The 26,651-nt window shown below is 42.0% G+C and overlaps 1 protein-coding gene and 1 long non-coding RNA gene across 2 annotated transcripts; one reads left to right on the plus strand and one right to left on the minus strand.

The window, feature by feature from the left end:
* Window positions 1–249: 249 nt before the first annotated feature.
* Window positions 250–12,987, minus strand: PGRMC2 (progesterone receptor membrane component 2). The gene is made up of 3 exons (XM_055794195.1): window positions 12,596–12,987; window positions 2,221–2,376; window positions 250–1,481 (listed from the first exon to the last, which is right to left on the minus strand). The coding sequence occupies exons 1-3, from the start codon at window positions 12,969–12,971 to the stop codon at window positions 1,384–1,386; spliced, it is 630 nt and encodes a 209-aa protein (XP_055650170.1). The 5' UTR covers window positions 12,972–12,987; the 3' UTR covers window positions 250–1,383.
* Window positions 12,988–13,499: 512 nt separating this feature from the next.
* Window positions 13,500–21,053, plus strand: LOC114012485 (uncharacterized). Its single transcript, XR_003554953.2, has 3 exons — window positions 13,500–13,689; window positions 14,932–15,107; window positions 19,499–21,053. It is a non-coding gene; the product is annotated as an uncharacterized LOC114012485 (long non-coding RNA).
* The last annotated feature ends 5,598 nt before the right edge of the window (window positions 21,054–26,651 follow it).

Below are 26,651 nucleotides of genomic sequence, written 5' to 3' on the forward strand. Positions count from 1 at the left end.
TATTTACATCACTTCCCCCCCCTCCCCCAAATGCCACTGGCATAGGTTTATTCTCTTAAATATGGCTTACCTGAGTAATTCTTCAAGATTCTTCAACAGCTGGGACTTGAAAGGAGAAAAGGCACCACAAGGACTGGGAACAGGATTAATAGCGGTGGATGTTTCACATCCAAGAGTTCTTCCCGTTACTTTCTATTCCATCATACTCCAGAGCTGCCTAACAGCTTCTACATAAAGTCTGACAGCACATTTGGTATTGTACATGCTTTATTAAAATGGTATTCGTATTTACAATATCTGCAGAAACAATCCCTCCCAAGTCTTGCATTCAGACAGACACGCACACATACACACGCGCGCACGCCCCTTCACTCTACACGGGGGTGAAGGCTACGCTCCCAAAAGTTAGGCAGCTTCTGGAAGAGGAGGAAGGGTGACTTTTTTTTGTGTGTTTGTCATTACCTAAAAAGAAGCACGGGAGTATGCATTTGGCCATCACAATGCTAATTTAAGTATATGTAGTATTAACATATGGCAGTAACACTGAGTATTCCTCTTTTACATTCTATACACAGAATGACATCAAGGTTTTCCAGTCAACAGAACATTCGAACTTTAGTCTCAATGCTGCTTGTAGTGACTATGAAACCACAAATTTGGGGCTGTCCCTTAAAACAATTCAAGTCTATGTAAGCGAAATAAGGCACAATTAATATCTGATTTGATTTAGAGGATGGGAAAAGGGGGGAGAGGCAGGCTTCAGATCATAATTGTTGCAGAGAAAAGTTTTACCCAATCCTTTTGAGAAAAGGACGAATTTTACCCCCATCCTAATCTACACGGACTTTCTCTTAGAGAACTGAAGTATTCTGCCAGGGCTATTAACGCCCGCAAAAAAAAAAAAAAAAAAGAAGAAAAAAAAAGTGGAAATTCACATTTTAACACCAGTTTCAGTAGTCTAACCTACTGATACTGATGCATATGAGTACATCTTTTTTTTTAATGCTGAAGACACATGAAACAAGATTCAAACCTTCCGCTGAGCTTGAAAGACTCACGTCTTTTGGAGAGCTTGTAATATATACTATTTGAAGGCTTCAACTTACTGATAAAAAGGAATAGCGTTTTTGACTTTAAATTCCTGGCCCCTCTTCACTAACAAAGCCTAACCAGACATCACAAATAAACTGCAACAAAAAGTTTGGCAGCACAGATAACGTCTTGTATTCAAATCTTCATTTGTGAGTATATTATTTTCCTTGTACAAAACCTGTTGAATGTTTTTCGCAGCAGATGAACTGTACCCAAAGATGCAGGACATTCTGTGATGGGGAATAAGAGGTTGCAGTTCCGAAGGCCCCTGACTTTGGTTGTTTACAAAGTTCATTCCTGTTTAGTGTGATCCTTGGTATCTTCCTCATCTGTGTATTCTGACGGTTCTTCCCCTGGTTTTAGGAGTCTACCTACGTAGTCATATTTTTCTGAAAGAGAGTTATGATTCCATTACAATCAAATACAGCTGCATTTGCTAGTTAGCCTGCACTACTGCAAATTCAATTCTTCTCCTACACACCAAGGTACTAAACCTCAATTGCTGAAATTGACGGCAACTTATCAGCAAGCTCAGCCTCAAAACAATCTTGCTGCCATCGCTGCTCACTACTTTCTCTACCGTGACTACTTTAAATTCTCCCACAGCTCATCAGGCAAGCTTTATCACACAATGCCTGAAAATGCTGCTATTAGAACTGGCACAAATTCCCTTAGCCTGTTTTGATTTCAATCAATGTGAAAAATGCCCCCCTCCCTCCAGAGGCATACTTCCATACTTTTGAGAAATTATTTCAAGACAAACTTGTTCAACCCTTTATGCCAAAACAACTCATAGTCCTAATCACAATTCCATGGCATCCAAAGCCAACAACCCGCGAGCAGGAACTCCATCAGCTAGGCTACACTGAGATCAGAGAATGAAATTCTGCACTGAAGAGCTGAGATGAGAACAGCTGTCTTGCATAAAACCGAAAGGTTCAAGAAGCTATAGTGGAATCCTCCCTACGGAAAAAAGGCCTGAATCCCCCTTATTTTCCTAAGAAAGTTACGCTGCGTTATTAACTTTACCATCAACATCTCGTCAAAAGCTGCCCCAAGCCCACATCAGTCATTTTGATTAAAAGCATTTCCTTAAGGCAAAGATGTGCTGCTAATTGGGGAATTTACCTTTAAATTGCATTTCCCACTCTCTTACACTTTCCATCTGTACAGCATTTAAGTCCGATAGGTCATCATATTCATCTCTGAGTGCATCTTTATCTAGACAGAAAGTTGCTAGTCCCCTGGAGGCATCTCTGCCAGCAAATATTCCATATGGACCCTCTGAAAACAAAAAGACAAAATCGAGACCTTCAAACCTTTGTTTATAGTGACCAATCTCAGTTCTTTATACACTCTGCCAAAGCCATACATTAAACTTCAGCAGTGATGGGAACAGCAGCAGTTTCAACGCCATAGCTGTTCAACATTCAGCAGCACTGCAATTCAGTCTTAAGCGTCACTAGGAGATAAAGTCTGCAGAGAGAAGCAGAACCAGGAAAATAGCTTTGAAGGGATATCTGGAGAAATCCCTGTCAGTTGATGTAAATTCCAAAGGGACTGGAGGCTGGAATTCAAAAGAAACACACTACTATTAAGCAAAACAGAATATATTTACAAGTCAGGCATGAATAGAAGCAAATTATATAGACATCTTAATTAGATACCTGTTGAATTTTATCAATAAATAGAAACTGGAGTGCTAATTAATAATTTCACTTCACTTACAGAACCACCACAACTTTCTACACACTACAGTGTGTCTTTTGACACATTTCTTCTGCGGAAACAACCTCATTTATTTTGGGCAGCAAATCACCCATACACCTATCCTGTACTGTTCTTGAAAACTGCACAAATCTTTATGTTAAGAACGTAAAGCAACTACTTGCTTTGTGACTGATGCAAAGCAGCACAAATATGCGAATCAAATTTTGAGCAATGACTGTAAAATATTACAAGGAGAACTGGACAATTTGCAAACCAACAACTTTCAGGACGAGGCTGGTAACTGGCTTTCCCAAATTTTTATCTAAAGAACTTCAAGAATATCGTTATCTTTGATTTTCTTGACCTAAACCCAAATACCTTAATTCAGCTCAATGAAAAAGAAAACAAAAAAAGAAACGCTTTAAAATTTTCTGCACTAACTGCAGCAGCTAAGCAACAGGGAAATGCCCAAGGCATTCTAAAGAGTGGTCACTACTTGAAGATAAATAGGCCAGAACCCTTCTCTGGCTTACCTCTCGGAAGACGACAGTGGCCATCAGCCTGAAGAAAAGGCAGCACCCATGGGCAAGAATGAACACAAGCAAGTGGCAACACACTGTCTGTCCTTCAACCCCTCTATTGCCTGCTGTAGCACCTCAGACCTCTTCTGCACCAGGACGAGCCACAGGAAATCATTCAGAGAGGCTGGTTTCCTCCCAGGCCGCTGGCTCCAGCCACCACACCTATCTGCTCTTGCCGGGCATTGACTTCATGGTTGAGACACAGGCTGAATGCAGCAGGAAGAACTCCTGAGGCAGGGAACCCGAGTACCATATGGATTAGAAGAAACTACGTCCTCACCAGAATTGCTGTCATCTCTCCACCCCAGAGTGCTTGGCATTGTAAGTTGCTTACAGTCAAACCTGAGAACAGAAGGGTGTCTTGTGTGCCAAAGACAATTCCCTTGTCTCTCTGGAAATAAACCAACTGATTTAAAAGCAAAATTTCACAAGAAGTAGACATCACAGAAAGAACTATCAACTGCAGGCTTGCACTGTGCAAATCTGGCCATAAGAGAGAACCACAATGATTAACAGCATCTCCATGCTCGTCCTTTCAGATAGCTCCAGGTATGGCATTCACAGTAACTACCTCTGGGATCAAGGACTACCTTTATGCTACTTGAAACAAAGTCAAGAGGGCTTGTGAACTCCATTCTTCCCTATCTGCATCCTGAATTAGATGTTTATTTGAAAAACGGGATTCAGAGACTGAAATCAATCCTATACTCAAATATTTAATCTCTGCATTTTGCATGCTCGGTCAGTTCCATAAAACAGGGCAAGAGGTAGCAATGGCTGTCTTTTGCAACATAACATAGAGCCTCTTCAAACAAAGATTCTTGCTTCATTCCAAAATAGCTATCATTCAAAGGATCTAGGTTTTGATGTTCTGAAGGAAGAACACAGGAGCTGTAAACAGCTCTTACAAAGACCACACACAATCAGTAAATCCTTAACAGCAATTATAAGCCGCTACTCTACCTGCCATCGACAGTATTTTGTCCCCATTTTCTTTCTCTGAAGTGTTTAAAACAAGTATTTCCATAAACCCTACTAGCTATTTGCAGAACGCATTTTCAAAATTCTGGCTAACCAGAGTCAGAGAAGCACACTGTTCCCCTTTCCCTTCTACCCTGCATTTCGTGGTTTATGGAGTTTTACAGCACCTGCTGAGATGCCACCTCCTGGTCTACCAGCTTGATTCCAATTATTTCTATTAAAAAGAGAATTACATTATATTTATCAGTATCAAGCCCTGAACATCCCTGTATCTCAACAACATATACAGTGGAAAGCATGAATGCTTCCAGAATGTATCAGTTTGCATTAAGATTAATGGATGCAAAATTTCTGCAAATATATTGTAATGTCAGATGCTATTATACCAATAATTTTTTTTTCTTTTCTAAAATTGAATTTAAATGTTAGCATTCCATCATGTTTGCTACAGAAGCATTAAGGAGTCAAAAAGAAACAATCAAGCCCAGCCCAAGCACTCAACAGAACGCTAACTAGTAAAACCCAGCCTTTGGACTTGGTAGACAGCATCTCAAATTCCAGCTCTGCAAATGTACCTTAGAAACACGCCTCATTCTTTAATACTTTACTAAAAGACAAATACTGAATTACGATTCTTTAAAAAAAAAAAAAAAAGTCACAAGCCTGGCTTCACCTTAGCTGCAGTGTGGCTAAAGCAAAAGTTCAAATATCTCAGCACGAGCAATCTACTTCAAGATTTAAAGCTTCCATTCAGATACTTTTACACAGAGATTAAGCACAGTACTTTATATTAATACAGAATATACAGGTCTGGGGTCTTGCTATAAGCCCTAGTCTAATATTTGTTTTCATATAAATACCAGTGCAACAGTCTTAAAAAGGTATTTTGCCTATCAGATTTTGCTGTGCTTGCAGAAGCATCCAGGAAGGTGCCAGCACAGAGAACCCTGCAGAAAAAATACCCTTGAAGAGTATGATTTGGAGGTAGAGACATTAGTGCAAACCTAGACATAACTCCCACAGAGTTCTTTCATGACCAGATGCAATTTACTCTGCAAGCCCTACCCATAGTCCTTCTTTTCTTTCCTTTTGTCTGCCTACCCATTTAGACTGGCTCCTGCTCTAAATAATTGATTGTACCACGACAGGATATACACACTGAAGAGATGGCAAAAGGAGATGCTATTAGCATAGGTATGTGTACCAAACTGATTTTTCAAGACCCCATCACAAAATTTTAGTGGTTTTCTTTTGCTGTACCCCCAAATTAGCTATTTCATAGTCAAATATTTCTTTAAAAACTTCTCCTCCCACTCTTACTTGCCATCTCGAAACAACAAAAGGAAAGTCAGGGGAAGTGTCAAAACCCATTAAAACACGCCTGCTACATGTTGCTTGGCTACAGGCCTTACACGAAAGAAAACTTTGTTCCTTGGAGAATGTTTTTCTTCCCATCATTGCTTTCACATATAAAAACACTTTGTTTCAGAGCCTCTGAATATTTTTGCGCTGAGGCCAAACAGTTATCAAGACTACGTATTTGCCTACCTATCTCCACATCTATACCACTACGTTTATACCCTGCCTTCCCAGCCCCCCCAGTATAAAGTCCTCACGTACCTTACAACTCTATCTTGCATAAAGTATGCCCTTCTCTGAGCTAGAACACATGCAAAACGTTGCTACCCATCACCTGCAGATCCCCACTTTCTTTCAGAATCCAGTTAAAAATCTGGCTGCCTCGAAGAATCTGACATCTTGTTCCAGCCTGACATTCATCTCTGTTCACAAATGAACTGGGTAGTTTGAGAACTGGCAAAATCCACGTCTTCTCTGCCAGTGAAAATACCTTTCCAATTCCTGCACTCAGGATTTCTGCATCCCCTAGCCCTGTTTTGATTATTAAATGAAGATGTAATTTCTCTTTGCAGACACCCTAAACCAACAGCAGGCAAGGAAAAATACATTTAATGTTAAAGCACTGTATTTAAAAATTTGAGATAAGAGGCTGTCCAAGCTGAGTTTTTATTTGGAAGCACTGCTTTTCTAGTCACTTGCTCCAAACAGGCTAAACTGGATCTCGGAACAGCATGTTTCAGTTTTCAGCTGGTTTGGCCAATAGTTTCCCCCAGCAAAACCTATGCTGGCGTTCAGCTTTCGAGTAGGTATTCCTGTTTTACTGAAACAGCTGTCTGACCACTTCAGTTCCATACTCGCTTTGCAGAACATCCCAGACTACTGCTCCAAGACTTGTCACAAAGGTGAACAGTGTATACTGAACTTTGGATTGCTCCAACTGTCAGCACAGGGACTGCAGCTGCCTGTGGACTTTACATCTAATGAAGGGATTTGCAATCTCAGAACGGTATTGTCTCACAAGGCCCATACAAGTTCCCTGAAGAAGCCACGCAGGGTAACAAGGTTCAGTTTTAAACCAGCTTTGGTTTCTTCAAATGGTCAAAAGGCACTTGCAAGCAATCACCAAATATGCAAAGCATACCAGATGTTCTTTGCATCTGTGGGCTCCATGCAGCCGCTGGAAATAAAACCCCGTTTTGTCTGAAGCTTAGAAATTCGGGGACAACATTTCTTGATTAAGAATGAAGACAAACTTCTCTTTTAATGTAAGTTAGAGGAACAAAGAGAGACAGAACACAAAATTATTGGCAGCTGCACTACCCTACCACTTTGTCTACCTTTTCCACTCCAAATGAAGCAAAATCTCCACTGACTGTTTAAAACTTTCTACCTGAATCCTGACACCTGTCTGTTCAGTGTTGCATCTTTTATGAGGGAATGAAAAAGCTACAAATTGGACAAAGCCGTTCTGAGATGCAGCTTGAAAGCAGAAGCTTTCTAATAACATTTATCACTGGGAATTCAAGGTGACATAATTTTAACTTTACTGCTCCAGATTTACATGAAAGGAAAGATGTGGGTCAATTTTAAGTTACAACTTGCATGGAAAGTAAGCGTTCTTAGGAAAGTGATCTACAAAGCCTACATACTAAGATGGGAAGTGCTTAGAAAGAAAGGTCTAAACCTGGCTTCTCAGGCACAAGACCAGAGGGCCTCGCTCTCTCTTTTGCTTGCTTCCTTTTTAACTCGGTGAAAAAAAGTGCAAGAATTAATGACCCAATTTCAACTACAGGGGCAGACAACGAGCGCTTCCAGGAGAGCCTGTAGTTCAGTAGTCAGGAGATTCCTAGAACACAGCTCCACACTTGAGGAAGACGTGGATCCCACATCTTGCTTTAGTGAGAAATGCTCTGGACACAAGTTTATTTCATAATTAAGGCAAGCAATGCAGGCCAGGTTTTTTGACTAAATGAAATGAAACTACACTGCTGTGCATGCACTGGATATAACATCTATACGTCACTAACAACGATGCTACTATCACATCCTAACATATCTTGCTCTGAGCATACATGCTTGATCAGGTCCCTCAAATCTCAGGTGACTGGAACCTGAATAGTTTAAATTGGAACTAAGGGTTTACACGGACCTTTTATCAAACACACAGCTGTTGAAGTTTTAAAGAATATAATCAGGTTATTAAAAAAGGAAAAAAGAAAAAAAGACAAAGAGCGAGCTGACAGACACACAAAGCAGAAGCAGAGGAGGAGATAGTGATGCATCTTCCTGCACAAACCCACTTGACTCGCCCCTGCTCTCCGTGAACATGGACTGAGGGCTTAGAACAACCCCTTCCTTCATCCTGAAGGCCAAGGCACTATTCTCTTTAATCAGAAGTATGGAAACAACCTCTCGCCAATCTGCACGTATACACCTTTTGAGAGCCGCTACTTCTGGTAGGAGCTTAGCTTCTTTATCCAGAAATGCTGCTTCTCTGAAAAGCGGAGTTCTGGGGTGAGAGACAGCACCATTACACAGACACCAAAGAGCTGACAAACATCAAAACACAGACAAGGCACACACCTTACAGAAAGTACTTGTTTCCCACCAGTCTTATCCTCTGTATTATCTGTAAACCCTTGGCCTGTTGTGTTCTTAAGATAAGGCCACCCTTAACAGAATTCTCCAGATACAACATATATGATGCCCCTCCTGCAACATTCCACTCTAACCATACCCTCATAAAGGATGTACTGAAAAACATCGGTGCCGTCTTTTAAACAGAGACACAACGAAGTTTACAGCACTCTGTTCCAAAGGAAGTGCAATAGCATCAGATTATTTTTACAGAACTGATGGCAAAAAATGACAGCTGTTTTATTAGAGAATTTTCTGAAGTATTTAACATCAGAACTCAACAGTTCTTAACTGGATTTGCAACATCAAATAAAGGTAATTTTCCCCTCATGAAAAATGAACTATGATGGAAATTTTTGTGGAAGGAACTACCACCTAATCTATTCCTCTCTGCAAACTGGAAAGGAGAAATCTTCACGACATGCTGAAAGACAAGAGTGGGATGAGAAATGAGTTGAGTGACAACGTATTGCAGCAAAGGAAAGTCAGGAAATTGATTTTTTAAAAATCATTAAACATTAAGAACCAAGAAGTGATGTGGAACATTTGTATACACTGGACTGCATATAATCTTGCTTTGTCATGCTCAAAGCCACAAATATTTCATAACTGCACAAAGTATTTGATAAGTTAATTACAACCTGTTTACAGCATTATCTTGGCATGCCAATTTAAATGCTAAATATTAGGATTTGCTAACATTGCTTTAACTCTTGCTATGTCCTTCTATTGGCCGTTACCAGGAATCTTGATACAAACAAACATGACATTAAAGGTTGTGATAAATGAAACAGTAAAAACTATCTCTCATTCAACCCAGTACACGTTAAAGGTATTAATCATCAAAGTGATGAGATGTGATTACAGATGGGGAAATCGCCCCAAAACAGCTGCTTTGAAATTCTGGTTATATGGTATCTTTAATAGTGAGCCACTAATAGTTTACTATTTCTTTTACAGTTTGTGTGTGATAAAGGAAAAGGTAATTAATTAAAGGTAATAACCAAGCAAAGCATTCTAGGACACTTACTCATTTGGGCACAAAGATGATATTTAATACAACTAAAGGTGAAGTCTCGAAACAAAGGGTATACTTGCAGAACACAGGACTATCCCAGTAAGCTGCATTTTGGAAAAGAACTTGGCAAGTAAGGTTTTAAATTAAGAGTTCAAAGAGGGACAGATAGTAAAAGATGTGATATAACCTTTTCTTGCTCTTAGCTAAAATGCATCAGACATAACCAAAGACTGATAGGATACCAATGAGATAAACTGGAAGGCTTAAAGAAGACAGCAAGAGAAAAACCAAAAAATGTGGAAAACATTTTGATTAAATATTCTAGAAATTGATGTTTGCAGTCACGACTGTTTGAAAGGATGACCTCAACAGTCTATCAATTTTTAAAAATATCTTAACTGTATGTGTTTAAAGGGCTCTCCAATGAAACAGACCAAAGCATAACAGGATTCAGTGGATGGAAACTTACAACACAGGAGAGCGTCTAATAAAATCAGAAGCTTACTGTGAATTTTAATGGCATCTCAACTGCTGGACAAAAATCTGGACTAGATGGCAATTCTGTACATTTTTAGCCTTCTGCTGTAAGTAGAGAAATAAGGAACAACTCTGCATCCAAACTACACTGAAGGAAAAAAACCAACCCACCTTTATTTTAAGACATCGGAAGACATTCTGAGACAGCCACATTATTCAACGTTAACCCAGCAGTCAAGACATACTTAAGATTTGATAGTGAGCCCTCAGCCAATGCTTTTTGCTGCCTTAAAAGCTGAAGCAGTATTTCGCATCAGTACCTCAACAAAGTACAAAAGGCTCACTGTCCTAACCTGCAATATCAGCAAAGCCAGTGCCCTCAACTGTTTCTTCTGTTAAACAAAATTTAGCCACGGCTTTGTTGGTATGCTCTGCACTTCTCTTGCTATACTCCAGCTATGAGGCATAGTTACCTAAAAAACCACTGTGAACAACTGGCTACTCTGACTGAAGTCTTTCTGAAAAGGTCTCAATCAGCTGTAGAAGACTTTTCCACCTAAGTCTTCTCAGATCTTTTAAGGCCTGCACACCACCTACGAGCCTTTTTTTCTCTTCAGCCACAATACAGTCACAAGAAAACATTCCCTGACATGCATCTCTACAGGGAAACCCCATCAGCACGATTCTAAAATCAACACCTTCGGCAGAAAACACACAGCTGATAATGCACAGGCTAAGCATCACTATCCTCATGTGTGTGGCCCAAGTAACAGAGATATGACAGACAAAGATGATGTCAGTATGTTATAAAAAGGTAATCTTTCACTACAGGGAGGGACGGCAGGTGGGGGGAAGCCTTTGTCCCTCTTCACAAAAAGCTGGAAGCACTGCTTTAGGGAAACCAGCTGCTGCCAGTTATCAAAAAAAACAGACTGAGGTCCCAGAACATAAAGCTTTGGCTTCCTCACAAAAATAGACCTCCAGAGGATGACGATGTGAATCAGTGATGACATCTACAATGGAGGGTCTAAAATTTAGTTTATATTTGATACACAAAAGAGCTAAAGTGACTGTTTAGATTATGGCTTAGTATTATTTCACAGAGTAATTTATGAAGCAATCTGTCAACTTACTGGTGTTTTAAGTTTCACGTAGCATATGCATTACCTGCACTTTATATCAGCACTTATGTCTCAGCTTAAAAACCCCTAAAAAGTGAGAGACAAAAGAACTAGCCTGATTCAGTATCATGAAAGATGGAGCCCACCAGATTGCAATTTCTCAGCTTTACCACTCAATAAACAAAATAAGGCATGGCAAAGGTAGCTTAGATTCTATTGTTGTTTTCCAGTACCCAGTCAGAAAAGCAATTTGATTCATTTATGCCAGTTTTGATTTCTGCAACTAGCAGCAGAGCTGGAATCACAAACCTGGAGGGTAACAGGAGTTACAAAATACTAGCGCAGTTCTACTGCACAACTGTTTGTCACTTCCCTGGTAAGAACCAAAGACTTCTAACATGTCAGTTCTGTATTTTTTTTTTTTTTAATCTAAGATTACTTAAAAATAATAACTTAACTTCAACTATTTTCAAGGGGGGGAAGTATCCTCTCTCTCCTCCATCCCTTGCACAAAGACACTTGCCATACCTACTATGAAAACTCCTGCATAATTTGATTAGATCATATTTTCCAAACCACCATTGTTTAAGGAAGAAAATTATCAGCAGTCATCACCCTCATTTCCTTTGCCATCAGATGTGAACACAGTGCTCACCAGTAAGTTTACCCGCCTCATTATTAAGAACACTGTTTATTACAAGAGATTACGCTGCAGTTTCACACCTACAATGTGAATAGCTAAACATTGCTTTTAAAGCGTACTTTTCCGAACCTCTGAAGATTCGCTGAACCTTTGGTGCATTTCTGCTACAAAGAACTGTGCTGTCTATTGTTTTAAGAGAGCGGGTTGATTTCTGCACTCTCCTCGATGGTGGCAACACAGCAGTCCCCGAGCTCTCCCTGTCTGCCTCTATTCTGATTAAAATTCATATTCAATATGGCATTTGCACCTAAGTAAGTAACCAGCTTGTTTTTCTCTTTCCTGAACCGTAAGAGCTAGAACGAAGGAAGCATTGCTCAGCTGCACTTGGGAAACCTACTAGAAAAGACAGAAGGGAAAAAAAAAAAAGAAAGAAGCATTATCGACATGGCACATCCATATCTAAGCAACCGGATACACGGATGCGCGGGGGACGCCTGAAGGGAGCCCAGCGCCGTCACGCATCACCTGTTCGCAAGCCCCCCCAGGCCGCAGGCCGGCCGGCCCAGCAGGGGCTGTGCACCGCAGCCACCGGGGCCAGGTCGCGGTTTGCGCGGCCGATTCCCACCGGACACCCCCCAGGTAGCCCCTATCTGTCAGCCGAGCGGGCGGCGAGCGCGGGGGGCTGGCCGCCCGAGATAAACCCCGGGGCCCGCCTAAGGCCGCCGCGCCGAGCCGCAAGCCAGGCCTCCCCGAAGCCCACCGGCCCGCAGGGCGGCGGGGGGAGGGCCGGGCGCCGGCAGCACGGAGCCCCCGGCGGCATAGCACGCCCGCCGCAGCAGCTCCCCCGGCGCCGCCCCCGCCTCCCGCCGGCGCCGCCCGAAAGGCAGCGGGCAGCTGAGGGGGGCGCGGGGCCCCCGCCCGGCGCGGCGGCGGCCGCCGAGGGACGCCCCCCCGCCCCGCGGCCCCGGCGTCTCACCGGGCCCGTAGAACTTGCTGCCTTTGGTCACGTCGAAGACTTTGCCGTTGACAGCCAGGAGGATGCGGGGGTTGCGGGCCCCGTCGAACTCGCGCAGCTGCTCCAGGGAGAAATCCCGCCGCTTCATCCGCGGCAGAGCGGCGGCCTGGCTCTGCCGAGCCGCGCCCCCCGGCCCGCTCCGCGTCCCCCAGCGCAGGTACAGCCGGTAGGCCGCCAGCAGCGCCAGCGCCAGGAGCCCCACGTTCAGCAGCATCTCGCCGCCCACGGCCGCCGCCACCGCCGCCGCGCCGGCCGGCGGCTCCCCTGCGCCCCCGCCCCCTAGGCCGCCGTCGCTGCTCCCCTCAGTCCTTAGCCTCCCATCCCCATCGTCCGCCATCACTACCAGGCCAGCGCCCGCCCGCCCGCCCGCCCGCCTAACGGCCCCGCCCCCCCAACGGCCCCGCCCCGCGCCCGGAGAGACGCGAGGCGGCCGCCGCGCCCCCGCCCGCCGCTCCCCATTGGTGCCCGGGCTGGGCGGCACCGCCCCCGGCAGGCTCGCGCCCCGCGGGCGAATTGGGTGCGGACACGCCCCGCCAGCCCAACGGCCCCTCCGCTCGCGAGAACCGCCGCCGCCGCCAGTGCGCCTGCGCGCCCCCTCACACACACGCGCCCCCTCCCCCCCCCCCCGCGGCCAGGTGGCGTTGGCGGGAACGTGAGGGGGAGAAGGCGGCGGGGGTGAGGGGGCGTGGCTTCGCCTCAGGGGAGCGGGCGGGCCCCGCCGCCTGCTATAGCAGCAGCAGCAGGGCGCGGGAGGGGGCCGTGCGCCGGGGGCGGCGGGCTGGCGCGTTAGACCCGCGGGCCGGGCCGGGCCGGGGCGGGGCGGGTCGGGTCGCGCCGCGCCGCGGAGGGGAAGAGGTCGAAGGCCGGCGGTGCTGGCCGCCGGGGTGCAGCCACGTCGTGCGGCGCCCTTTCGGCGGGTGCTGAGATAAGCGACGCGTCTGCTCCGAGGTGGTTTTGCTGCCCGCCTGAGTGAACGCAGGCGTGCCACTGAGGTGACACTGCAGCCCGGCTTGAAGGTAGCTCAAGGGAGTGCTTGGTGCACTTCAGTGCTTAGGGTAAATACAGCCTTCCGTTTTTTGCCGTCAGAAAGCGGGATGGTTGCTAACAGTAGGCTTGTCCACTAGAATTACTCCTTGTGCATGTGGCAGTGGCAGTGCATTAGGTGGCTTTACTATGTATCTTGTTGTACAACTCATGCCTGGCAGTGAGTTTGCTCAGTTACCTGAGGAGAAACACTAACAAGACTTCCTTATTTTCAAGGAGAGAGTGGGTATGTTGTAGGTCACCTCAGTAGGATGACACTTACCTGCAGAGAAAACAAAGACCTGGGCAGAATTTAGCCCTTCTGTTCCTCTCTCATCTTGGGAATGTGTTCCCAAGCAAAACTGACTGTCGCATCAGGTGATGCTGAAGAGCCACTCTACAGACGTGTAACGGCCTAGGGAGTGCAGGCTGGGCCCAGCCACTCTCCCTGCGGCCAGAGTGTGAGTCAGGGAGTACTTTGGACTTGAGAAACGTGGTTATTCCACGTAACTCTGTGGTGCTGAAGCATCCCTGCGTAGTAACATCAGCCTTAAGAATAATACATTATGTAAATTCAGTCACAAAAGTTGAAAACCTCAGTTGTTTGCACAAAGGCTGGTAGATGGTGCAAGAGACTCAACCCAGTGGAAAATAACATTAATGATACTTAGCATTTACATAAAGCTCTGTGTTTTCAACACACTGTGTATGGGTTAGGTATTTAATCTTCTGGCCTCTGAGCCAGTTCAGTAATGACTACCTCTGTGAGGAAACAGGATGAAGTTCTTGCCAGTTAAAGACCTGCAATTAAAATACTACTACTATTTCTCTTAACCCAGCAGGCTCTATTTAATATATGTATAAGTAAACACTATTAAAAAATTCCTTTTATCTTAACAAGTTACAGCTTGATTGTGTTTACAACAGTTTTTATCACAGAATTGTATGTTTGGATTGTCACAGGGCACAGCTCTGCTCTGTTGCAGGTCAGAAAAAGACAGGAGTTGCACTCTTAACTCTGGGTTTCCTTCCCTCGTGAGTTTAATTTAGATTTTCCACAACATCTTACTATGCTCTCTTAACTTCCTTTGTATTGTAAATATGAGTTCAGAAAACAGAAACAAGTAGTAAAAGGTGCAAAGTACTTTTACCCATGTTTCTATCAAGATCTTACCTTTAAATTCATACAGACTGACTAAATAAATCTAGACATTTATTTGAAAGCAGGTGGTTTTCCACTGCATTAACGTGGTGTTCTGCTATATTCTGGAAAGAATGCTTTCAGGAATCGGTGTGGCTACCACAAGCGTTTCTAGCCTTCTGTCCTGCTCTGGATGCTTTCTTAAGAGATTGTATTGCCACCTGGGCTTGGCTGGGATACCTCTATTTACTTCTGTGAGCCTTGGCTTGGATCTAGTGCAGCAAAACGGTGGCAATTTTTGATCCCCAGGTAAGAACTGGAAACCAAGCGGAGTCCCAGAAACCTGTCCCAAAGAAATGGAATTGTTTGAAAGACTGACTTGAGAAGAATTTGAATACTAGGAAATAGACAAATACATTAGAAATAGTATAATACAAATACTAAATATGCTAAGTATACTTGGATTAGAACATTTCCAAACCTAGGAGGTAGAAACGACTGAAAACATGTAGGTTCTGAACTGGAGAAACATTGGCTGGTTGCCCCCTTGTTAACATACTCCTCAGACAAGTCCAGATACAAAGTGCCAAGAAAGTTAAGGTCCCAGTGCAGCTGCAGGCACCTTTGATGCCAGAACATCATCATTAGATGACAGAGGCACTCATGATCTGCTACCTCAAATACAACAAGCAAATGTCTTCCTGTCCTGGCGCAGACTAGTTTCAACTTCAGTCAAATTTTGTTACCCTGCTGTTAGATTTACCTGCCAGAGAAACACCAGAAAAAAACAGTTTCTCCACCATGACTGTTACCAGTGTTTCTTCTTCACCTGTCCTTGGTTTGCCAAGGCAAAAAGTCTGTCCCTGTAAAGCATAAACATTATGTTCTATAAAGCTATGATGACTAGTAAAGGGTCCTGAAAAGTATTTTAGCATTACTATGTTTCTTCTGCTGTTCTTTATGTGCATTTTTTGTTGGTTCTTTTGGTGTGAACGAATCTTATTTTGAACTAATTGACAGCCAGCTGTCATAGATCCTGACCCATGATTGGGGAGCCTAACTATTGCTAAGGTGGCAGTGGAGTAATTACAGCAGTATGATTAGTGAAAGGAAAATTGAGCATCCTGGGTTACCTGTGAAAAAAACTGTCAGAATTTTCCAGATTCTGGAATTAATGCACAGCTATTTTATTCATACAGATTTGATACGAGGAGCAAAGTAGTGATAGTTGTGTATCACTGTTTCCCTTGAAGAGCTTAGTGAATCCTGAAAAAATATATATGGAGTATTACCGAGTTTCTAATTACATATGTTATAGCTTCTGTTGTTGTTAATTATTTAATTTTATAGGGTTTTTTTAACCTAACAGAATTTGAAGAATACCTAGAAAATGAATTATCACTATATTTTAATGCAATCTCATCTATTGTTACTTGCGTATCCTCTAATTCTTGAAGGTTGATAGGCATTAATGTTCATAGCAGTCTCTGAAATATCTGACATGATTTGTTCTAGCAAAAAGGAAAAAACCAGCAGTAGTATCTTGTAAAGCTATTTGCTCACTGGTGTTAGATGTTCAACGTCTCTCCACATCAGTATATATTTTCTTCTTCAGGGTAGTCTTCTGTATTATAATGTGTCAGATATACTATGGCTAACTATTGTACCTTTGTCCTAAGAATTTCGCAGATAGATCAGTTGCCACCTACTTTACTCCACATACAAAATAATTGTCTAACATTTATTACTTTTTTTTTAGAGAGAAGTAGGCAGGATGCTTCTAGGGGACTTTTCCATTAGGAGGTGAATGCCTCAACTCAGAGTTACATTCTTCACTTTTCTCTTTTCAAACACTGCTCATTACAGTCTCTGGAGAGGAGACCGAACTCAGTGAAAAACACAATGAGAGCAAAGTTTCACAAACAGAAGTTGAACTCTGATACAAGCTATTATCATGGCTGAAGTTTATTTTCCATTGATTTTGAAGCTGAAGAAACATCTGTTATCACATAAAGACAGGCTACATTCAGGACAGATTGGGAGGCAAACTGCATGTGGAGGAATGTAGGAATGTCTCAGTAAATTTGGAATTATAGAACAATCAGTCAGCTCCATGGATGTTGGATATTTTTAAAGCCAGCTTAATATACAGGATGCACCGATGATTTAGTTTTAAGCTGATAAAGCTTGGAAGTGCTTACTGTTGAGGTCAATGCAATGCTTGATGTCTTATTTCAAAACAGTATCTGCTTACATTTCTTAAGACATCTTTATTTCATACTTATTTGAAGTGCTACATGTAGACCTACCTAAAAGTTTTTAGTATTATGTCACAGGGTCTTTTAATGAAGGGATGCGGAATGCATATGTTATGCAGAATTTCTTTTTCAAAATTTGAAAATACAGTGTGAATAGCCACCAAGTGAAATTTACATTAATCCATTTGCTTCTTTTGGCTAAGACAGAGTTAATATTCTTCACAGTCGCTGTTATGGGGCTCAGTTTTTCATTGATAAGAGAGTCAACTGTTATTTCTTAGTCTTTGTAAATGGTGTGATATGTGAAGTGCTTGGTCATAATATCGCAGCAATAATAAGGGTAGCAAGGAGACTGGGGATAAGACCTGTCTAGAGGGTTGGGAAGTAGACTGTGCACTGGTACGCTGCGGTTCATGAGCGCAGGTATGGGTATTCTTGCCTTAGCGCTGGTAATGTATGGCATTGTAGATAATGAAATAGTGTATGTAAAATGTAGAATTAAAGTCAGAAAATAATTTGAACTCCTTAATGCAACTGCAAATAATTTTAGTACTTCTGTACATCCAACTCAGTTCTTGACCATACAGGTATGACCTTTTGCACACTGGGCAGAGTTGTACTGTGTGTATTTTACTACAGCACTGGCAAACCAAGCGCTTAGGTAACCAGATTATGTTTGTCTGTGCAGTGATATAGTTAAATCCCATGAAGTCCATAAGAGTTTTTCCAGTGGCTTTAATTTCACAAATTTAATAATATTGGTAACCTTGTCTTGGTTTTAAAAGGAGCTGGCTTGGTTGGTTGGTTTGTCTGTTTGTTTCCCCCATAGGAAATACCACTAACATAGACACTTTTCGTGTAGTTTTCATCTAATACTGATTTAGCCGAATTTCAGTTGTTTGTTGGTTGGGGTTTTTTTCCCAGTTTAACTTTATCTTGGGATTATCTTTATAAGATGCCGCTGTGTTTACATGTACATTTTGTTCTGTAGCATGATACCACTTACATTGATATGAATTCCTATGGTAATTTCCTTGGGTCACTGCAATCACCGTCTTCTAGGTTGTCCACAAGTGTCTGTCTACCTCAGGTGCTGTTCTCTCTCTTTAAGTGTTAGTGTTGATACAGTGAGTTAAAGTTAACAAACAGAAGCAGGCCACTACTAGCATTCCTCCTGTTCTGCGTTCTTGTATGTCTTCGTCCTGCTTACCTGCCTTTCCATCGCAGTTCCATGAAGCTTTTGAGGCACTTTATATTCTATTCAGTCTTAAAACACTGTTCCAGGCTACTCTTGACAGCTAATGAACCCGTGTTTTGACAAGCCAGTGATTCATAGTAGCTGACCATAGGAACAGACCTGTGTTTGCTAAGCGGTGATGGGAAACAGACTGCATACCTCAGTTTTGGGTTTGTTTCAGAAATGGTCGCTAGCTGTCCTAGGAGATTTTAGCAATGAATTCACAGATGTCCCCATAGGATCGAAGTGAATGAACCGATGTTTCAAGCTAATAGGCATTTTTTTTTAGCTGTATCTGTTACCCTGTTGGTTTTCCTAGAGAGATTGGCTTCTGTTAAGGGCAAAAACCATTTAAGCAGCTTATGCAGAAGCCTGCCTTCCATCCCAAAGTCCACATTATTATTGAGGGGGGGAAATGATGAATACACAACCAAGTGTAAATGTGTCATAGTAGTGACCTAATGATTTTAAATAGGCGTACATGACCGTTCATACAATTAGATGCCTTTCATTCAAACATGATGGGAAACTAAGATAGTTAAGTCATAACTTAGGCTACTGATAATAGACCTCTTCATTGGACAAAACATATCAGGGTTCAAATCCACCAAAAGTCAGTCTGTCTTCGTAAGTCTTTTTTAAAATTTATTTATTTTTTATTTTAGCGAGGGGCTGTGAAAATTATGCACACATACAGCTCCTGTTCTTTGGCAGGCATTCATAGTGAGGAGTAAATTGCTGAAGTCTTCTGTGGAAAAGTCCATGTTTTCAGTTTTTGCCCTTGCTTTTTCTGTTTTTATGAGGAAGGGGAGGAAGTTGTAGGATACAGCCTGATTATACTTATCAGTAGCAGCAATTACATCAGCAGCTCATTGGTAGCCTTTGCCATTTTCTAATAAATAATACTTACAAACTTATGCATCCAGAACTGTGGTCAATTTGTTTAGTTAATAAGGTGAATTTTGCTGGGTCAGTTCTGCTATTAACACTCACATTCACTGATATGTGGTATTGTCACCAGGGTCTACAAAATCTTTTTATTGGCTGAAGAAATTCCTCTACTGGAACAGCATACCTTCTCCTTGCTTACAAAGACAGCATGGCCATTGTATTAAAATTTAACTGGGGCCTGTATCATAAAGAAGCTAGGTAACATTTTTCTTTTGAATTTCTGATTAATGAATTGTCTTTCTTTAATTTTGCAGGTACTCTTGAGTACAGAAGGGCCATTTAGCGGACTGAGCAAGGCATTGCTACAGATGGCAAACAAGGGCATCTCATTCCCAATGACATTGCTGTGGAGATGTAAAAGGAACACCAAATTCTAAGATTTGCTGCAGGTACAACAGGAATAAGGAATAAGAAACTCTGACAACTTAGTGGCATGAAAAAAAATGAAGAAAGAAGGCACTTGTTAGAAGGGTAATGAGTAGTTTCAGCATCTAAAGTTTATGTGCAGATACAGATTTTATAAAGACTAATGACGAGGTCCCTGAGCAATACCACATAAAAATTATAACAGTCCATTTATAGACTTAATTTTCACAGATTTCACTTTAGCTTTAGTTTGCACTTGGCTTGCCAAAGTGTACTAGGTAGTTAAAAAACATGTTTTGTTAGCTGACAGAAGGTTTGATCACATTGATCTTAAACATTTCCTTTTATATGTTTCTAATATTAATAAAGTTGTTTGTTTATTTAGACATTGGTTGTCCACTTAGTCATAAAGAAATGGCCATTATGTTGGAATGTTTTAAAGAAGAATAAAGCAGCCAATCTGTAAGATCAGATACAACAGCACCCCATGCTCACAGAAGAGTACGCACCAAGGTTTATGTTCAATTTGACATGTAATTAAAAAAGCAATCAACACTTATCCCATGCAATCCATACAATTAATCTGGCACTATGTAACTATACAAATATATAGTCATCTAGCCTGAAGCTTGTTAAAAAGTAAGCACTGCAGGCCTCTATAAAGCCCAATAACATATGTGCATGGCATGTTCCAGAGCATTTTTCTAGCCAAAAACCCACCATATAGCTTAGCAATGAATTGCTCCCTAAAACAGCCTCATCTGCATACATATCGTCTTTCTAATTTTAGTCTTCCTGATTTCCTGTGAAAGTTATGGGTGCTTCCCAGAAGCACAAGTCAGCTCAAAACAACTCATAGCAAAAGTTTACAGGATCCAGACCTTGACAGAACCCTCACTTTCAGCTTCTCAAGTAAAGGTACAAAATGAAGTGTGCCACAAACTTACTTAAACCATTTGTAGTGTGTGTAAAAGGAAGTGTTGTCTTGCCTTACAAATGCATGTTGTACTTCAGCAGTGGCTAAGAACATACTGATTTTTATGTACAATTCCCACATTGTCTGGGACTTACTTCTAAAATAGTGTCAGGAGAAGGTAAATGAGGTTTACCTAAGTATGTTAGCAACTTCTAACCCTTTACAAGCGATGGCACTGGTGCTGAGTGAGGTTCAGTTTGCCAAGCATCTCGTCAGAGCCTCTACTCTTAAGTTAGGGTTTTGCCATAGGTGTGGCCAAATTCCTCAAGACATTCAGAGCTGGAGTTAGATTTCCTCTGGTTAATGCAAGCATTAAAACTTTTGGGAGGACAAATTGTGGGCCCAGCCTTTTACCTGCGGGAGTACTCCATATGCTAGGTTATGAATTCAAGCCTTATGTAAGAAGAGACAGCCATATCCTTTTGGGACTAATCAAGATCCTGTGATGAGAGGAATGTAATTCTTTTGTATGTAATAAATACATTAAATATTTAAGGACAACTGGAAAGCAGAAGAATGTAGTATTTTGTGTTATGGTTATGTTTTCTTGACCATACACATCAGTCTGAAATTATATGAAGCTAGATGCAGAGTTTCTAATTCATGTAAAAATGCAGCAGTAAACCTGTTAGGCAGGCAGGTTTAATTGTTATTGATGTGCTCTAGAACAGGTGAACTCAATCCTTTATATTTATACAAGGAACATTTTCATGGAGGGTAATATTAACTAGTTCTCTTATTCCAATTCATTTTTTTTATTTATATATGATAAGGATACGCACCTTTATTCTCCTCAATTCATTGAATACTGCCAGAAAAAGAGAAAGGACCAAAAAACCCAAAATGCTGTGCAAGCAAAACACTCTAGTGCCTGTGTTTTACTTCCCTCCCCTTGGAAGAGACATATAAAGACCACTGAACATATGGTAGATGATGGTAACATCACTCAGTCAGGGGTCAGATGCAGCTATGTGGAGATGACAGAGCTGCTCAGTCAGATGGTTGCTACTGTATCATATGAGCAGAATCGTGCCTGTCAAGCTAGCCTGTGCTACCAAGGAGAGGGAGATTGAGTGGGAAGGGACTGAAGTCTTTTAAAACTTGCCCTCCTGTCAAATGCATGCTTTCCTCAATACATTTCTGGCAAATTTTTAGATACTGTAGCAACAAGTGAGTTACACTAGAATACCTTGCAAGTCTTTCATTATTAAACCCTTTCGAAAGTAAGTGTATAATACTAACAAATCAAAATAGGAGCACTCGACTTGTGTTTTGCACTCACCTAGCAGGAGTGTGTATGACTAAATAAAACACAAGGCACTGGAAAAGCAGGCTTAGTGTGTATGTATCCATATTTTATCTCTTTGCACCCCTGTCTCTTCCTTTTAATTTGAATAATGACCAGGACTAGGCTGAAACTGAATGAGAAATCCATATTCCAAAGAAGCAATACAATATTATAATTTAAACATCAGTTTGTTAGGATTGGGAGCTGCAGGGGCATTACAAAGAGCCTAGAGAGAGTCAGAAGGGAGAGAGGTTGTCTTCAACCTGAGTAAGGATTTGGGAACTTCCCTGTTAAAATCTATGTTCAATGCAGTCTTGCAGGAGTACTCTTAAGAGACTAAACTTTTCCTCCAGTGGTAACAACAACCATGTACTTCTAGTAATTTGTGCTGAATAGGGATTCAACTACACAGACAGCACAAAACACAAAAAATACCTACGTAAGTATATCTCCAGTGGAGCAGATATACTGCCAGTCCGATATCTTTTTTACAGAGGGGTGTTACAGCCTCTTTTGCCTTGAGTAAGTTAATTTCTGTTTAGACCGTAAAGGTACAAAATAATGCATGCCAGTGTTATGAACGAGACATTCATACTTTCTGAATGTCAGGTTTGTCCCTGTTTGGAGAACCATTATACTACAGTAGACTCACTCCACATAAGTAATTGTCAAACAAACCTGTATTCTTTATTTGTGCCCATAATAATGTAATTAAAAACCTATATGCAGAAAAAATGATGCAATATAAGGTTGTAGTTCTGCATTAAGTAATATAAAATCTGTGCATGCCGGATTTCCTGGCAGTAAAAATTTGATCTGTATTGGCGTGAGCACACAACTGCATTTTTATCAAATCAGCCAGAGCATGTGTTACAGTGTTTATTTAGATTTTATGCCAGCTTTCTGCCAGTAGAGCAGGGTAAATCATGCCTGATCCAGCATAAAGTTAGAGTGGTACAAACAGACAATATCTCATCTGATAGGAACTCTCCTGGGACAAAATTATTTCTTCAAGCTATTTACTGTCTCGCAGAATGATAGCCTACTACCCTAATATGCTGTAAACCCTACACAGTCCTTAGACAAATCTTTTTCAAGTCAGAGCATGTCTATATCTGATTAGCTGTAAATAGACTGACAATCTTTTCCTCAGAGGGGAAGAAGGGGAAAGTCACAAATTCAAATTATATTTTACACCTTAGGCAAATACAGAAATGTTTCAGAATATGATTTGTAAAGAAATCTCAGGTGTACTCATGTATAAATGTAAATAATGAGATGAGAAAAAATGAGTCGTAATGATAATTAGGAACGTAATTCTTGCAATTATAGGTTTGGGCCCATATTATGAAAGAGAAAGGATCTGATTTTGTGCTTCCTTCCCTATTTTTTCTTTTAAATATGCAGCTGCTGTGTTGTATTATGGATCCTTGGCATATCATTCTGAGGATGAATTGTCATGACACTAGTTACTGGAGGTAAAGATAGTAAACAAGAATGTTACGGTATGACCAGATGATTTTTGAGATTTCCTAAATTGAAGAGTCGAATTCGTCAGTAGGTGTATACAGCTTTTACTGATTTTGAGATAAAATTTTTTGAGGTTATTTAAGATTTTTCGGGGATTTTGATAATTGTTGTTTAAATGCCATTAGAATTTATGCATTTACTTTTGTCACTGCAGTATTGCCTGTCTTTGGCCAGGGTTTGTAACTGACTGCAATTCAACATGCAGTGACAGTACTGCTTAACATTGTTCAGGCAGCCCTGGCTACTCATTTCTGTACCTGCACTGCAGCCTTTACTAGGTGTGGCGGGCTGACCCTGGCTGGACACCAGGTGCCCACCGAAGTTGCCCTGTCACTGCCCTCCTCAGCTGGGCAGAGGGGAGGAAATAGAACAAAAGGCTTGTGGGTCGAGGTAAGGGCAGGGAGAGATCATTCAGCAATTACTGTCACAGGAAAACCAGCCTCCACTTGGGGAAAATTAGTTTAATTTATTACCATTCACATCAGAGAAGGGTAATGAGAACTAAAAATCAGCAGTTAAAAACACCTTCCCCCCACCCCGCCCTTCTTCCCAGGCTCAGCTTCACACCTGATTTCTCTACTTGGTCTCTCAAGCAGCGCAGGAGAACAAGGAATGGGGGTTGCAGTCAGTTTATCACACATTGACTCTGCTGCTCCTTTCTCCTCACACTCTTCTGCTCCAGTGTGGGGTCTCTCCCACGGGAGACAGTTCTCCAGGAACTTCTCCAACATGAGTCCTTCTCATGGGCTGCAGTCTTCATGAACTGTTCCCGTGTGGGTCCCTCCCACAGGGTGCCGTCCTTCAGGAACAGGCTGCTCCAACATGGGTCCCCTCTGGGGTCATGATTCCTGCCAGCAAACCTGCTTCAGCGCAGGCTTCCCCATGGATCACAGCCTTCTTCGGGCATCCACCTGCTCTGGCGTAGGTGCTGGATGGCTATCTGGGCTGCAGGTGGATATCTACTCCAGCATGGACTTCCGCGGGCTGAGGGGGATAGCCTGCCTCACCAGGGTCTTCACCACAGGCTGCAGGGGAACCTCTGCTCTGGTGCTTGGAGCACCTCCTGCCCTCCTTCTGCACCGACCTGGGGGACTGCAGAGTTGTTGCTCTCATATTCTTACTCTTCTCTCCAGCCGCAATTTTGTGTTGTGCAGATTTTTTTCCCCCATCTTAAATACGTTATCACAGAGGCTCTACCATTGTTGCTGACGGGCTTGTCCTTGGCCAGTGGTGGGTCCATCTTGGAGACAGCTGCCATTGGTTCCGTTGGACATGGGGGAAGCTTCTGGCAGCTCCTCAAAGAAGCCACCCCTGTAGCCCCCCTGCTACCAAAACCTTGCCATGCAAACCCACCGCACTAGGCCAGCACAACAGTTTTTTGGGTGCATGGTGGACTAGCCCATGGAACTGATTTAACTGAAGGATAGCAGAGATTATGAAAGCTGGCACTGTTACTGATTTTTTTTTTTTTCTTCCCCTCCAAACTACATAGAGTATGAAGATAAACAAAGCTGGGAACTTACAGCAGACCTGGCAAAAGGGTGTGGTAGTGCTGGATAAACTGAAAGAAGGATTATTCCTGACAGACTGAAGGTAAGAACATACCTGTTCCTCCATTCCAGGGAATAAGTTAAAGTCGAAAATGTTATGCTGAAGTAGATGCAGTCATATGAATACAGAAATACTTTTGAAAAGTACAGCATGTACTGGAGGTGTAAGTCAGCTTTGTTCTGGTATGACTGCCTCTGTACCAATTGTTCTGGTGTAACAATGTTAATAAAAATGTTCTTCTGACAGAGTTATGCTAGTAAAACTTATACAGGTACAAGACCCCTAAAAATTGGAATTAGGAATAAACAGCATACCCATCTAATGTAAACATTGCAGACCCCAAATTCAACAAGAATTCCTGTTATGCAGATCTAAGTTAAGAGTTTGTAGAACTGCAATTCTATTAAGTTAGCACTTCGGGAGAATGCAGAAGTTCCTTTTCAGAAGTTGTAGAGCTGTTGCATTTCTCATGATACATTTCAGTGAACTTTCCAAAATCATTCTCGGCACAGCTGAAGCATCTTCAGCATTCTTCTACTACAGTTTCTTCTACCACTGCCATCTCTTAAAAGCCTATGTTTGTTCTCCAAATGGGGCCAGATTGTACTGAGAGATTGGTATTTTTAATGGAGTTTCCTGTGGAGGAATAACCTAGACTCTTGGCAGCCTACCACTATTCAATTCATACACAGCGCTCATATCATTTACTCTGTACACAGGCTAGGGCTCGTGACCATTCTGATGTAATCTGCGCTAACAGTGCTGTTTTAACTGCGATCACATTACATTATATGCAAGTGCTAAATGTATATGAGAACTTAAAACACGCTTTGGGGTTGACTTTTGCAAAAAGTGATGCTTCATAGAAGCTCATCAGTAGAAAACCTTCCAAGAGAAAGCTGATTACATATACCAAGTTAAGTTCTGATGTTAGACCATATTTGCTACGTAGGTAGATACTTAATCCAAAATGTGATTTCTGTATTTCACTTCCACTTGCAAGGGAAACAGCAGCCATCTTATCTGTGATTACAGTGCACTTGGAACCAAATGGGTCCAGCTACTGAGCAGCAGACACAGAGACATTCTCTTAGATAGGCTATTTTTGGTTCTCAGAGGCTCAGGAGTGACCACAAATCCTAAAGCAAAGAAACTACTGAAGACTATTGAGTATGGTTGGCTCAGATACTGTGAGGGGAGTCTGGTCTCCTTGAATGATCTTGAATGATAAGGCTTGTTAACTTGAGGTAAACCAGTGGGAACAGGAGTGATGTGAAAGAAACATCTATGTGATTTCTCTTGATGCAATTTCTTATAAAATATTGGAAAATTAATGTAATACCTTTAAATATTAAAATTGTCATTAATATCATCATATACTGTTACTTCATTATAATACTCATGTCACTGTACCTACATAGGAAATTTTTTTTATATTCCCCCAAGTGCTGCGCACATAGCTTCCACACATATCTAAATAACCTGCTTTTGTTTGCCACTCTGAAGTCCCAGTGGTTGGAGCTAGTTTACAGCCAGGTTTGCTATCTCTATGCAGACCCTAAGAGTCAGCATTTTGCTCTAGGTCTCCTTTGTGCTTCCCATAAGTGCTGTGCTGACATCCTAACTCTTCTTGCTCTTTGGAAGAGGCAAAAGTACAGGAAAGACTAGAATTCAAACTTTTTGAGAGAACTTGTGA

Source organism: Falco peregrinus, chromosome 2 (genome assembly GCF_023634155.1).
Source record: "Falco peregrinus isolate bFalPer1 chromosome 2, bFalPer1.pri, whole genome shotgun sequence".
NCBI classification, from domain to species: Eukaryota; Metazoa; Chordata; class Aves; order Falconiformes; family Falconidae; genus Falco; species Falco peregrinus.

What these genes read in the sequence shown, in the direction of transcription:
- PGRMC2 (XM_055794195.1), bottom strand. Translation starts at nt 12,971, where the DNA reads ATGGCGGACGATGGGGATGGGAGGCTAAGGACTGAGGGGAGCAGCGAC. An exon ending in CAGCAAGTTCTACGGGCCCG is followed by an intron (nt 2,377 to 12,595) that starts GTGAGACGCCGG and finishes TTTTGTTTTCAG; the next exon opens with AGGGTCCATATGGAATATTT. An exon ending in GTGGGAAATGCAATTTAAAG is followed by an intron (nt 1,482 to 2,220) that starts GTAAATTCCCCA and finishes ACTCTCTTTCAG; the next exon opens with AAAAATATGACTACGTAGGT.